Source organism: Papaver somniferum, chromosome 5 (genome assembly GCF_003573695.1).
Source record: "Papaver somniferum cultivar HN1 chromosome 5, ASM357369v1, whole genome shotgun sequence".
Taxonomy (NCBI): domain Eukaryota; kingdom Viridiplantae; phylum Streptophyta; class Magnoliopsida; order Ranunculales; family Papaveraceae; genus Papaver; species Papaver somniferum.
This window is the reverse complement of record NC_039362.1, coordinates 22,482,122-22,496,864: the sequence shown is the minus strand read 5'-3', so window position 1 is coordinate 22,496,864 and position 14,743 is coordinate 22,482,122. Positions and strand designations below refer to the sequence as shown.

General features: G+C 38.8%; 1 protein-coding gene across 1 annotated transcript; it reads right to left on the bottom strand.

Annotated features, from left to right (window-relative positions):
• On the bottom strand, positions 1–6,253 carry LOC113281149 (probable sucrose-phosphate synthase 4). The gene is made up of 13 exons (XM_026529807.1): positions 5,692–6,253; positions 5,289–5,378; positions 4,946–5,187; positions 3,030–3,789; positions 2,640–2,771; positions 2,376–2,507; positions 2,109–2,285; positions 1,964–2,017; positions 1,814–1,876; positions 1,309–1,705; positions 792–1,237; positions 550–677; positions 1–452 (listed from the first exon to the last, which is right to left on the bottom strand). The coding sequence occupies exons 1-13, from the start codon at positions 5,965–5,967 to the stop codon at positions 173–175; spliced, it is 3,177 nt and encodes a 1,058-aa protein (XP_026385592.1). The 5' UTR covers positions 5,968–6,253; the 3' UTR covers positions 1–172.
• Between the last annotated feature and the right edge of the window lie 8,490 nt (positions 6,254–14,743).

The following is a 14,743-nucleotide window of genomic DNA, read 5'->3' as shown; positions in this document are numbered from 1 at the left end:
TATTAAGAATCAAATTTGGTGTTTGGCAACTTTTGAGAATATTAAAAATTTACATATTTATTTGATGAGTGAATTATGTTGTATTGTTGTTAACGAACTTTTGAGCTCGCTAGTATCACCACCTGACGATTTTTCCGCCATACTAGAGAGGCATGCTTCTACTGATCCGCATTTACTTTGTCACAAGAAGAGCATCCAACACAAGAGAGATATCCTGTTCACTGAAACCTTGTTTTACGCAGAAGATATTGGGGCTTGCAGGTGGAACTACATCTTCCCTTTTGTAACTTGATTCACCACGCACAAACATCTCGCTTCCACATTCTACAGAGCCTTCAAGAATTATGGTTTTGTGGAGTCCAACAAGTAAGTCTTCATGATCAGTGTCTCCTTTCTCTCCCACAAACACTATCATTTTGGAGAGCTCAATTGCCCACCTAACAGATAAGTACCTATAACAACAATTGAGAAAGCAAATGAAATTCTTGTCAGAGTGTAAAATTTATTTTTCCTAGTTAACCGTGTTTCAGTATGAGCATAGGGACTAACCTTAGTGCCTGAGCTCTCGATGCAAACAACGGGACGATGTTCAAGCGATTTCCAGCATGTGTATAAACAGGACTGCACCTGAAACCTCTCATTCTCAACTTATGCCTTAGGTCGTCCACTTTCCGTGTCTGCACAATGAGAATATATACAACATTCAGTACTGTGATTATATTCTGCAGTCTGCAGACTCTGCACAATCATAAAGCTAACCAAGGGAGCTTAGGTGTGAGCGAATTTCTGACCTTGGCTCCTGGTTTGACTAAGTAAGCATGGGATCGAGAATTGCTTGCTGCATCATACTCTGTCACATCATCTTCAGATGCGCCGTCTTCCCTGGCAAGCCTAATAATGGTAGAACGCACGTTATCTCCGGGCCACCTGTACTCTACATGGGCTGCATAATCCAAGTCAGCTACTAAATCTCTCCATGGGTAATACATTTCGCTGCCACTGCTACAAATCAAGGCATCAAAATCACTAGGTTCAACTTGGCAAGATCTTAATGCCTCAATGGTCTCCGGCAATGTAGAACCAGTGGATATTACCATACCAGCTAACCCTGTTCCAGATACCGTTGTTACCATTTTGATTATCTTTGTAAAGTTCTCTGACGGTGTTCCATCTGCATTATAACAATCCACAGCGATGACACATAGCCTCTGCCTTCTTCCAGGGGAATAGCTGACACCTGCATTGCCAATAGGAACCCATTACCATCTGACATCTGACTTACAGTCACCATTGAGGTTAGCACTATACCTGGTATTTGCTGGTCAGTACGAAGGCGACGCTTGATTAATGCATCAATGATCTCTTTTTGCCGAGTAGCAGCATCTACAAGTTCACCATTATTAATCTTGAGATCTCCGTCAATGGAGAATCTTAGCGAGAGATCTTCAACGTCTCTTAGAGAATCACTCATTGGTTCTTCAGCACTAGGCACAATTTCAAGACGTGTTGTGGGGTGTCGGTTACGGCAGTGTTCAACGTGCGATAGATAGTTGCGACAGTGCTCTGGCCATGAGAAACGATGAATGTTTTTTAGACCATTTTTGCGGCAGTCGGACCAGAGGGTTTTGTTTGCAACAAGCTTTAAGAGAGCATCAGCTATTGCTTTCTGGTCATGTGGATCAACTAGAAGCCCATTGTTCAGCGCCTGGTAAGAGCCGGAAAAAAAAGTAAGTGCAAAAGTTCATAGCAAGCTCCAATGTCACCATTTGGTATCCTTAGTTCAACTGCAGTTTGTAGAGCACGAAAGTTTTACCTTGTGAATATCCACGGGCCCTCCATTTTTAGTTGCAACAACAGGTAAACCATATGCAGCTGCCTGCAAAATATTGCAGTAGAAGTAGTTAGATCAACACTCCTACTAAGAATAAAAGAACAAGATAAATTAGAGCAATCAATTTTGTACCTCTATTAGAGTTAGGCCGAACGGCTCTACCAGCGCAGGATTAATAAAAACTCCCTGTATAGACAATACATCAAAAACCCCATTAGTAATATTTACAGTGGCAATTGATTTGATACTCTGGAGATTTTAGAAAAGAAATGGGTACCTTAGTCTTTGCAGCCAAACGGTATATCTCGGGTACGTCAGATTGCTTGTGATGCTTAGGATATGCAACCTGACCATACAGATCGTACTTGTCGATGAGCTTCAAAACTGTTGTAAGTTCAGTTGAGCTGCTGTTCGACATCTCTTCTATGTCATCTCTATTTCCGAGGATTAGAGTCTGCAAATGAATATGTACTTGCTATTATTAGCCTTGATCAACCTTTTACACATGTATGATATGTAACAGTGTCAGAAATGCGCTTCATACCAAGTTTGCGAGCTCCCTTAGAGGTTGACACTCGCCAAACGCCTTGAGTAAAGTAGTGACATTTTTCTTTGGGTCTGGACGTGACAAGGCTAGTATCATGGGTTTGTGAGGGTTGGTGAAAAATCGCATTACCTGCATTGCCATGATAAATCATAAATGGGAAATCACAGATAGGATTCCTACCGGTAACAGTGAAGTTCAAATGAATCACAGTAGAAGTGATCTTATGTACAGTTGTGGGATTGTCTGAGAATTCAGAAGTACCTCGACCCAAATGGGAGGGAGATGTCCTTTGTTTTGAGTTGTTCTGTCAGAGCCAATCAAGGAGGTTAGGTCCCCATCTAAGGAAGAATCTTGCTGTGTCACATAACTGAAGTCCATCCCTGGTGGTATCACCTGATTCAAAGTACCCAAATTTCAAGTGTCTACTAACTAACAGGAATAATGGAAGTACATGCTATCTATGTCGTGTGAGGCGCTAGGAGAGGCGCCTAACGCCTAGGCGTGCTAATGCGCCCAGAAAATATTATCTCCCTTTTCTGGCGCCTAGGCTAGCGCCTAGCTCGCCTTTCACAACATTGCATGCTAGGATTTACTAAGAAAGTGAAATTTTGTTTGGTCGTCGAAAAGAGGGGGGTGTTATTGTTTGCTTACCACCATTCTAGGCATGTGTCTACCAAGGCAACTAACACCTCGCCGTCTTCTGACTCTAAGTTTCCTCTCAAGCTTTGGATCAAAACCATCATACAATCCCCATTGTTCTTCAATCTCTTGTCTAGTACTCGTAACCACCATTTCAGCAGCATCCAGCCCCATTTCCTCACCTTCAATCCTTCTCATAATTTTGTACGTTGAGTTTATATCTTCCCTGCTTAATCTCCCTTGTTTCAATAATTGCTCGAATTTGTTCCTACCCAATGAATGTCCAGTAAGCACCATCGGAACATTTAATGCACCTGACAGTTGCGCGGCCACCGCTCCTGCATCTGCATAATGTCCGTGTATGACATACGGCCATACCGGTTTCCCTCCTTCCATTTCATCCCCTATTGCCCTTGCCATGTTCACTACGTGTGACAATGCACAGTCTACAAATTCCGGGATGTGAGGCCACAATGACTCTTTGGGTATATACGTGTTTCTAGGACCGCAAGGGAGTCGGATTATGTAAGCTCCGCAACTATCACCTTCACTTTGGCCATCCGCGTCATCGGGAGAAGTTAACATTTCAATGGGCTCAGCATAGCTCGAATCAACTTCAGATGATGCAATCTGGCGAGTCAATAAATCAACTCGGTAGACCCCTTTGGTATTGGCTAGAGCCTTGGCTAACTCTACGACATATTTCACCTGCCCGCCTGTGTCTGAATCTCTTCCCAACTCCATATTTTCCCCACGCACCAGACCATGTAAGCTAACCAGAAAAAGAAAAAATAAATAAATTTAAACAAAAATCTCACAAGCTTGATATTAAAATAAATAAAAACAAAAATCTGAAGCTTAATATTACGGAAAATGGCTCATTTGTCCAAATATTTTTAAAACATGGCTCAAATGGACGAGTAAAAATTAGTATGGGTGAAATGAACACAAAAAAAAATAGCAAGTATGAAACTGGATTCATCCTGACTTAAACTTAAAAAATAGCAAGGATGAAACTGGATACATCCTGATGTAAATTAAAAATAAAAAAAAATATTTGAAAATGGGTAGGATGACACTGTTTACATCCTGGCTATTTTTACATTTTTATCCATTTAAACAATATCAAAATCTAAATGTCCTTTTCACACAGGAATTGTTGATTTTGATCTTTTTAATCAATTTTGTGTTAATATTATTTATAGAAAAGAATAAAATCAAGTAATATTTTTTTCTTTTAACAACTATATATCTAAGGGGCTTAATAATATTTTTTTCATTTTTGTTTTAGCAACTACATTTGTCGAGCAACGTACTGTTCTATTTGATGTTAGAAAACCCGTTACACGGATTACAAAAATTCATGAATTTAGCCGCCAATCTGTATTAATTCTTCATAAATAGAGGGAATTTATAGCATTCCAAATAAATATCAGGACCCTATAAAATTTGACCCTTATGCCGGACATGCTTGTTCAAGTGGATTTCATTTTTTTTGATGACCAAAGATTTTATTAACAACCAGCAACAGTACAATATAATGCCATGCCGACTTAGAACACATGTAAAAAATAAATTAAGATGAAATTTTACCAAATAAACTTTTACCTTGCTTCTTTTTTGAAGCATTTACCTTGCTAAATTATCATACAAACTCTTTAGTCGATAAATTTAGATAATGGCATTTTCGTAAATATTTGAAACAGAACAATTAGTCTGCTTTGATTTCACAACCCTAAATTTACTGATTATTGCATGGAGGTCCTTTCATTTTCGTGTAAATCCTCCAGAAGTCATGCTATTATCACCAAAACTAGAAAAGAGAAGTAATTGAAGTTGCCAGCTATAGTGTGAGATTCCCTTTCAGGTTTGCTAAACGGGTTCATAGAAAAAATGCTGCTTATATTACGAATTATGCATATACATACCTGATCAATATTATGTATAGTCGCTTGGATTTGCTGTTGTCATCGGTCCAAATTTGGAGATCAGAGTTGATCCGGAAAAGCTTTTCAGGCTTGAATGATTCTGATCGATAGTTGCTTTCTCCTTTCTCCTTCTCTTTCGTCTCTCCCTCAGACAGTTCTGATAAATCCTCGGATGCATCAATGCGAACTTGCTCGCGCTCAAGGCGGCGAATCGCTAAACTTTGTGCCGCTTCCCATGCAATCTATTATTATGTCACATATATATATATATTAGACCGTGTAAAATATACTGTATTTTCTACTTGGTCGTCGTTATTATTCAAGTATAATGATGATTAAATACCTGTTTTTTACTGCGAGCAAGATGCCATATACGCCAGCACATATTCTCCAGTCTGTTATTGCGTTCACGCGTATTCCTTGTTGCTATTACCTGTAGCAGGCAGGCATTACCACTTGTGAGAGTCACGCTTATCTCTCTGCATAAGCTAGCATCTCACGGGGTATCACATTCGTTTTTAACTTTACACATATATATTCACTTCAATATTCACCGGAAGGAGGTACTCAGAAAATGCGCCTCAGTCCAAATAATACACCGAAAAAGAAAAAGAGAGACAGAAAGGGGCTTGCTAAAAATCATAGTTTGACTCCCTGCTGTAAAGTTTGTTAACCTCGTAAAACTTTGATCGCCTTTTTAATAAAAAAAAACAAAAACAGAACACAAATGGCTGCAAAATGATTACCTTAATCCATGTTCTGTGGAGATCAGATTCGTCAAAACTGTTAACAACTTCCTCAACAAAATATTTAGTCGGACTGAAAGCCTTCCCGGCGGATACCGCCGTTTCCTTGTTATTGTTATCATCAACTTCCAAAGCAGCAGAAAATATAACGTCTCCTTTCAAGTTTCTGTTCTTCGCTTCTATTTTACTGGTGATGCTTGAACCTTGCTTTTGAAGTTTACTTCCTGCATCAAGAATCGCCTCCAAATATCCATTTATCCACTCGTTTCTCGCCATTGATCTTCTTCAAGTTTCGCGCTCGTGGATGCAAGAAACAAAGAAAGAAACTGAATCCGATACTTAAAAATGACTCATTTTTCGGTTTTCAAAAGTGAAGGGAAACCAGTGAGTTATAAAGGCAGTGAAGATGATGATGATGATGATGGTTGTAACCAACTTAAGGAAAGAAAAGATACGTAGTGGTTCTTATTTATGTGAATGCAGCATAAAAAAGATGACGAGCATGTTGCATCATCGCTCAATATATTCGGGTATTAAGTTCCAAGGAATCAATATGGAGGGGCAGCATGGGGAGGAGGTCTTATAAAAGAAACAAATATCTCTAAGGAATATCCAAATTCATCTAAACACTCAAATCAACTAAACAAGACTCAATTGCCTGCCTCTCTTATCTTTCTATCTTTTGAGAATAAGAGCCACTTGTTGCTTTTTCATTCAGGACCACGTTATTGGGTATCACCCATTTTTGTCTGATTTATCTTTGCAACCGAAATTCGATTCACAAAAATATATTCCTGTGGTACTTTGTCTAGATAACTAAATCTTAGTTTGGAATACTCTTTTGATATTGTGAACCGTTCATTGTGGTGCGTCGGCAAAATGGTTTTGGGTCCAAGGAAATTTTCACATGCCCAAAACATCCGGGTGATATCTAAATTAAATGGGGTATCCAAAAATTTAAGTGGATTTGGATAAGGGTGTTAAGACGGGATAAAGTTATGAAAATACACCTGTCAATCCTAATTAAATTAATCTAGTTTTTGTCAAACTCATTTCATTTCATTCTCCTAGTGTTAATCTAGGAGAAATCTTCTCCCTCTTTATCGTTTTCTTCTCATTTTCTATCATTTTTTTCGTTTGAAAAACTCGTCGTAACCGTGGATTCGAAAATATTATCGCTGATTAATCTCTAAGGATGCCGAAGTGTATCAAACAAACTGCTAGAAACCCTGAACGTTCTGCTAGTGAAATTGGAAAGGCAGTGCAAGAACACAAATGGAAAAAAAAAAGAATCTGTTGGTGAAGAATATGTTAGAATATTTCTTTACATAGAAATTTCCTATGGGCCCATGTAATAATTTTTGTTAATTAAGAATATTGTTAAATATTTCGGTTACTATTCTAGGTGATTAATTCCTATTAGCTCTTTCTTGATGGATGGTCGAGATTCATTGCTAACTCTAATCTTAGGAACTTTTGTTCTCCTTCTACCTATAAAAGGGACTCAATAGCCATTAGTATTGGTTTGAGAATTTTATTATTCATTACACAAAAGGTCAAGAAGGAGAAACCAAGATATTCCATTGTATTTTGTTTTACGGGTGTGCTTGCGGACTTGGAGGATTTCTTGGATTCAATCAATGGCTTCATCAGGTATTATATTTTGACACAACTATGCGTATTGTGATTATCATGTTGTTCGAAGATCCAACTTTCATGCTGCGAGCCGCACAAGCTATTTGATATCGGTATGGCTTATTGTGGAAGCCAAAATGGGTTTATTGTGGAAACCCACATGGCTTATTGTGGAAGCCAAAACGGGTTTATTGTGGAAACCCGTGGGTTTATTGAGGAAACCCACATGGCTTATTGTGGAAGCCAAAATGGGTTTATTGTGGAAACCCGTTGGTTTATTGAGGAAACCCGCATGACTTATTATGGAAGCCCAAATACGGTTTATTCCGGTTTATTATGGAAACCCACAAGGATTATTATGGAAGGCCCGTAAATTAAGCCCGAGAAAGAAGATTCTAGAAGTTTCCAGAAGTCTTGTTGCCCAAGTTGCTTGCACATGCAGTTTATACCAGAATTAGGGTTACATATACACTATAAATACACGTATCCTAAACCCTAAAAAGGTTATGGAATTTTAGGTTAGCTAACCCAGGGAAAATTATTGTATCCTACAATCAATAAACTATTTCTCTGTTCCTCCGTGGATGTAGGCACAACTTGCCGAACCACGTTAAATCCGTCTCTTTGTTCATCTTTTCAATCGTTTTCTAGCCCTAATTCTCAATAATCATCATCAAATCATCGTGTTTAGTGCCTAGAATTTATTTTGGGTACAAACATTGGCGCCGACTAAGGGGAACCGAGCAAAAGATCGTGCTCCCCTTTTGAGAGAAGTTTTCTTTCCAAGTGTTTTAGGGTTTCAAAGAAGCAAAAAAGATGTTCACAACTTTTCAGAAAAGTTGCAGAAAACCCTAAATGTTGTTAAAGGTCTTTTAACAAAGAAAGTTGCGATCCAGAAGCTGCAGGAAGTTCACAACGTTTCCGGAAACGTAGCAGAAAGATCCAGAAAGTTGCGATTAAAAGTTACAGAAAGTTTCTAAAACATCAGCCGTTAAGTTGCAGAAACCTTACAACTTCTTAGTTTAAAGATGCAGAAAGCTTTCAGAAAAGTTGTAATAGAGAAAGTTGCGAACAGAGTTGCAAAATGTTTATAACTTTTCTGGAGAAAAGTTGCAGAAAGTTTCATAAAAGTGTCCAGCGTTGCAGAAACGTCGAAACAGTTGAAGAAACCGTTGCACGAGTTGAATAAAGCGTGGCGAAAGCAGAAGCGTTGCGGAAAAAGCGTGCAAAAGCAGTAGTGTTGCGGAAAAAGCGTGGCGAAAGCAGTAGCAGCAAGTGTTGCGGAAACCTAATGTTCATCTAGCCTCACGTACAACTCCTGATGAAGCGAACCTTCACCATCAGATTCACAGGATCGAGTCCATCGGATCTGTCTAGCCTCGATCAAGCTTTAGATTCAACGTACCGGATCAACGGAGCCATAGGATCTAGTCCATAGGATCTGTCCAGCCTCGATCCAGCTTCAGATTCAACGTACCGGATCAACATAGCTCATCCATTCTAGGGATGACACGTGTTTCGGTCCAAATCAGTCCAACTGGGTCAGACAACTCAGCGACCAATCAGCGTCTGACACCTCAGCGACCGCCATGCCACATCACAGCTTTTGGTCCAGTCAGTATGTTAGGTGCCATGTCAGCAGTATCAGTCCACTCATTGACTGCCATGTCAGCATTCGGATCCAGTCAGGATAGTGCCTTGGCAGTTCAAGAAAAAGAAGAAAAAATGTTCAGAGGGGGGAATCGAGCTCATGACCTGTAGGTTCCAACTTCCATCCTTCAACCATCTGTGCTACCACTTGTTTTGTGCAACAAGACATGACTCAGTAAGGTTATTTAGCGTGCGCTTCATTCAAATCTTGTTTCGCCAATAACTTCTTCGCTTTAAGTCCGAATTGAGTGATTTTTGGCTCGTTTGAACCGTCTTTCGATTCCCTACAGCATTCTAGCAAAAATTTCTATATTCGAGAAACTTTTGCATGCACTTGGGGCAGCAGTATGACCGAGTTCGAGGTTCCTGGATAGCAACATGATCGAATTCGAAGTTCTTTTGATTTATTGCTCGAGTTTCGTCAGCAACATAATCAATTGAAGATAAACAAATAAAGCAAAGTTTTCATGTAGGGCGACAGGGTCCGGAACCGAGGGACACGCCACACCAAGACAACATTTTGAGGGCGATTCCAAGAGGAAAAATCACGATGAACCCAGAAATAAGATGGCAACGAATAAGATATCATAAGCCCAGATCCATCTAGCAAGTGAGGATCAAATATTATAGATCTAGTTCATGCTTCACATGGGGGCGTCTTTGCTATTTGGAAATATTTGTACAAATATTGGGGGCGGCTAAAGTGAAGCCTAGCATGCAATCAAAACCAACATGGTTAAGGAAGTCAAACAATAGGAAACATCATTTTCAATATCACTAGAAGTAATGGGGGAGACTAAGGTGGAAGAAACGAACACCTGGGGAGGTAAGTCTTCCCCGATTACATTATAAATCAAGTTTATAGTCAAAATTAAGAACACTTTTTGCATGTATTTATTAAAGAAATACGTGCAATGTCTTTCTATAAAAGAGAAAGACAAAGACGAAGTATTTTGGCTATCAAGGGAATAATTGCAATGTCTTTCTAATAAAGAGAAAGACAGACGAAGTATTTGATTATAAAGGAAATTATTGCAATGTCTTTCTAATAAAGAGAAAGAGAAAAGGAAAGTTTTTCAATAAAAGATGAAGCTAAAAATGGAGCGAAGGGGGCGAAAAGAAAATATTAAAGATTGCATGTATTTATTAAAGAAATACGTGCAATATCTTTCTATAAAAGAGGAAGACAAAGAAGAAGTATTTCGATTGTTAAGGAAATAGCTGCAATGGCTTTCTAATAAAGAGAAAACGAAAAGGAAGATGTTTCAATAAAATATGAAACAAAAGGAGAAAAATGAAAAGCGTTTAGAAAAGTAGGTAGACCGAAAGAAAGGAAATGTATGACGAAAAGCTAGAGACAGTCAACCTGTACACCAGATATTGTCGTACATTTATTATTCGCAGACACACGAGCATTGAGTCGACAAATTCCAAGCCAGTACGAGAACAAATGGGTAACCAATGTGCCTAGAAAGTTAGGGGACCAACCTGCATTCGAAGTGAGGTATGTTCTCGAAGTTGAAGTTGGTTTATTATTTAATCCTGATAATTTTTCTATTAAAGAGATAAATTGAAGTGTTTTTCTATCAAAGAGAAAAACCAAGGAAACACTTCATTCACCATAAGGGTGGGAGATGAGATTAGATAAGATTTACAAGACCAACACTTAGGTCATATGTTAGCTAATGGAAGAGCAAGAGAACATAACATGCCGATCTGTTTGACATTTGGGTAATTACTGTATGGAGTTTTAAGTACATTGTTGGTACTTTGAACATGTTTGGTGATTTGAGATGGTTAAGTCCATTTTTGTTACTTTGAATTATCAAGCCGAGCTCGGGGCGAGGCCACTGATAGGTGTCTAAAACACCTTAATATTTATCTAATGTTTATGCTTTATTTGCTAAGTTTTCTTGTAAATTATGTATCTTATGTTTGTTTTTGAGTATTTAGGTACTTTGGAGTCATTTGGAACAAAAGAAGAAGAAACATGGCAAAAGTATCATTCCAAGTGCAACTGCTATTGGAGGCGAACTATTTCTCATTATTTGCTTTTATTTCTTCATCTCTGTCTGAAAAGCATGTCGGCTTTAGTGATGCAAATTATCTGTCTGAAAAGCACGACAACTTTAGTGATGAATTGAAGTTGAAGAAAAGAAGTGAATTTGAGGAATAAGGAAGAGACGAATGCTGTTGGTGGAAATATTTGAGAGAAGAAAAGAGCGTTCACTTAGAGCAAGGAGCGCAGAATCGTTGTTGCACAGGCAAGCGCTGTCGGAAGCACAATGGAGAAAAAGGAGTTGTCATTCCTTGATGGCTCAAATCAACTTTTAGGGTGCCTAGAGTTATTTGGGTATCCCTTATCTACTCTCCCTGGGTGGATGTAACCATTGCCATTCCAACACAAAACCTAAAAACCAGAATTTCTCTTCTCATTATTTCTGTGTCTGAAATTGAGAAAAGAGAGGAATTAGCAAGGCGGCTGGCAGAGAGGAGAAGAGATGAATCTGTTTGTGATGAAATCAATGAAGTTCAGAATTAATCTAGGAGGAATTAGTTGGTGTTGTTGTTGATTCATAACTGCATATCGAGAACTCAGAGATGAAGAGAAGACTACAATGAAGAATTTGTGTGATTTAACACAGAGAAAGAGAATCTGTTGCTGTTCAGATTAGATTTGAGTCTGTTGATTGAGTGAACCCAAAGAAGATGGTGCTGTTCATGGAAGAAATTGGAGTTAGGATTTGCAACAAGAAGAAGAAATATTATGAATGATGTGTTGTTAATTGAATCTGAGGAGATGCTTGGAGCTGTAGATGATGGCAGTGATGAGAAATTGGCAAACTAGGGTTTAAGTTGAGATGGGTTTCTGCTGTTATATATGAAGAATGAATGAGAAGGAGGAAGTGAAGGTGAATTCGACATGGGTTTGTGGTTAAGCAGGTGCCATTGATTTTCAAGAATTCAGGGCTACCAAAGAAGCTAGTGATGATTGTCATGGTATTTGAAGCTCACTGTGATGAAGTATGAAGAATGAGTTTGGTTGAATGGAACTGCAGACGGAGAAACAAGGATTTCAGAGCATGTGGGTACTGAGATTTGGTGTCTGAGATGGATGGGAATGAAGTGCAGTAAGAGGTGTTGCAGGTGGTATACTTCTGGTGGTGAAGGAAAGCTACAGATGGGTGTAGATGGTGGTTGTCAAGAACATGAATGTAGATTCAATCATAGAAGGTGCTGCTGATGCTGCTAATGGGTTGTGCAGGGACAACATGGCTGGAAGTGAAGCACAATGATGGTGCAACACAACTTAAGGCTTGTGCAAGACTATGGCATGACAAGTCAGACCAGTTAGACTCTGACTCAGCTGAGTTATTTGATTCAGTCTCTGACTCGGTCTGACTTTGACCGAGTTGACCCATTTGACCGGTGACCGGGTGGACTTTGCCGGTCACCTGAGATACTTCTCCTGCCACTTTTTCGGCCAACTTCCGGCGGTGGGCCCAGTTTTCCGGCGACATATTTTTGGGATAATTTCTACATGGGTTTTTCTCACAATTGGGCTTGGTGGGTTTTTATCTAATGGACTTTGAAGACTTGGACCTAATGTTTTGGAGAAAGCGGAGCTATATGTAGGATCAGAATCTCGCAGCAATAATGCCTCAGCAAAATTATCAACAACACAACACAACAGTGTCGCATAACAATTTCAGAAATGACATAATAAACGACGTCAGCTAAATCATAAGAAAAATGTGATAGTCCTGCGAAAATTAAAGAGTTTGCGAGATTAACATTTGTAAGGTTGCGAGAATGTCGCAGGCCATATCCGAAAATAAAGGACAGATTAACTGACATCCACTATGTAATTCCCTATAAATAGCCGATTCAGTTGTAAAGGAAAGGGAGAGATCTTTTTTGAGTGAGAAGCAAGTAAATAGGAGAGAGAAAATCTAGAGCAGTGGTTATTCTTGATTCCTTTATCTTTTCTTGTAAGATTGTTCAAAGATTCATCAATAAAATTAAGATTGTTAATCCAAAAATGAGTTGAATGTTAATGAAATCTTGTGAGGGGTGTAGTGTTGGAATTCCTGCAACTACATAATGGCGCTAGAAACAGGGAGGCTGAAGATTGAAAGTTGAAGATTGTTGTTGAGATTGTTCAAATCAAAAAAGTGATTAAACAAATCAGTGAACCAGTTAAAAGAAAAATGATTAGAGTCAATGAAGATGACAAAAGATTGGAGTGTAATATGATAACAAAAACAATGGTTAATGAATTCCATGAAAACATCAAAGGAAGGATACATAAACGAAATTTTGAAGGAAGGAAGGTTATGGCGGTAGAAAAGACATCATCCTTGAAAGATTGGGAAAAGCAAAAAATCACATTCATGGCGGCAGAAATACCAAAAGAAAATTTGAACCACACATCTCCATTGGTTATTACAGTGCCTATTACGCGAAAAGAGAAGGGGACAACAACAAAATCCACGGAAGGATGGATATTGAACAGAACTTTAGTCGATACAGGAAGTTCAATGGATATAATATTTTATCATGCGTTCAGGGAAATGGGATTTAAAGATGAAGAAATGTCCAGTTCAACATATCTTGTTCATGACTTTGGAAAATCCACAACAAAACCTAAAGGAGAAATAGTGGTACGAATTCCACTAGGAGAGATCGAAACACACGTGACACTATGCGTGATGGATATGGAATCTCCATATAATATGTTGCTAGGAAGACCATGGATGCATGCAATAAAAGTTGTAGTATCAACGTTGCATCAATGTATTAAATTCCCACACCAAATGGAATAGGTGAAATCAGAGGAGATGTTGACAATGCGAAATTATGTCATCAAATTGAAGTAAAGCATTATGAAGGACGAGCAAAAAAGAAACAATTTCGCAGAAAGTTGGCAAAGGAGGCAAAGAAAGAAGAAGAATTTAGAGTGTACACGATAAGGGCAAAAAAGGCAGGGAATACCCAGCGAAATTTCGGAAGAAGGAGAAGGACCTGTGAAAACAATAAAAGAACCAACACCAATGGGAGAACCCAAGTCCAGTTACACTGCCGCAGAACCAACAAAAGAAGTAAACGTTGGGACTATAGAAGAACCTCTAATATTGAGAATTGGAACCAAGATGGATGTAGAAGAAGAAGAAGAAAGAACTGTTAACCTTTTGCGAGAATATAAAGACATTTTCGCAGGGAGCATGGATGAGATACCGGGAATAGATCCATCAATTGCATGTCACAAGTGGAGATTAACAAGAATGTGAGACCATTTAAACAAAGAATAAGAAAAATCGCAACAGCTACCATTCCCAAATAGAAGAAGAACTACAGAAAATGCTTGATGCAGGAATTATAAGAGAAGCTAAATACCCAGAGTGGATAGCGAACATGGTCATTGTTCCAAAGAAAAACAAAGGAATAAGGATTTGCATAGATTTCACTGATTTAAACAAAGCTGCCCTAAAGATAGCTTTCCGTTACCAGATATTCCTCAAATGGTGGAATCAGCAGCGGGAAATGATAGGGTATCGTCTTTAGATGGGTACAAAGGATATAACCAGATCCCTCTCGCTGAAGAAGATCAAGAGCATACTGCTTTTTTCGCCCCTAGAGGTTTATATTGTTACACGAAAATGCCATTTGGTTTGCGAAATGCGGGAGCAACATACCAAAGAATGGTAGAGAAGGTGTTCGCGAAATGGATACACAAAACATTAGAAGTATACGTGGACGACATGTT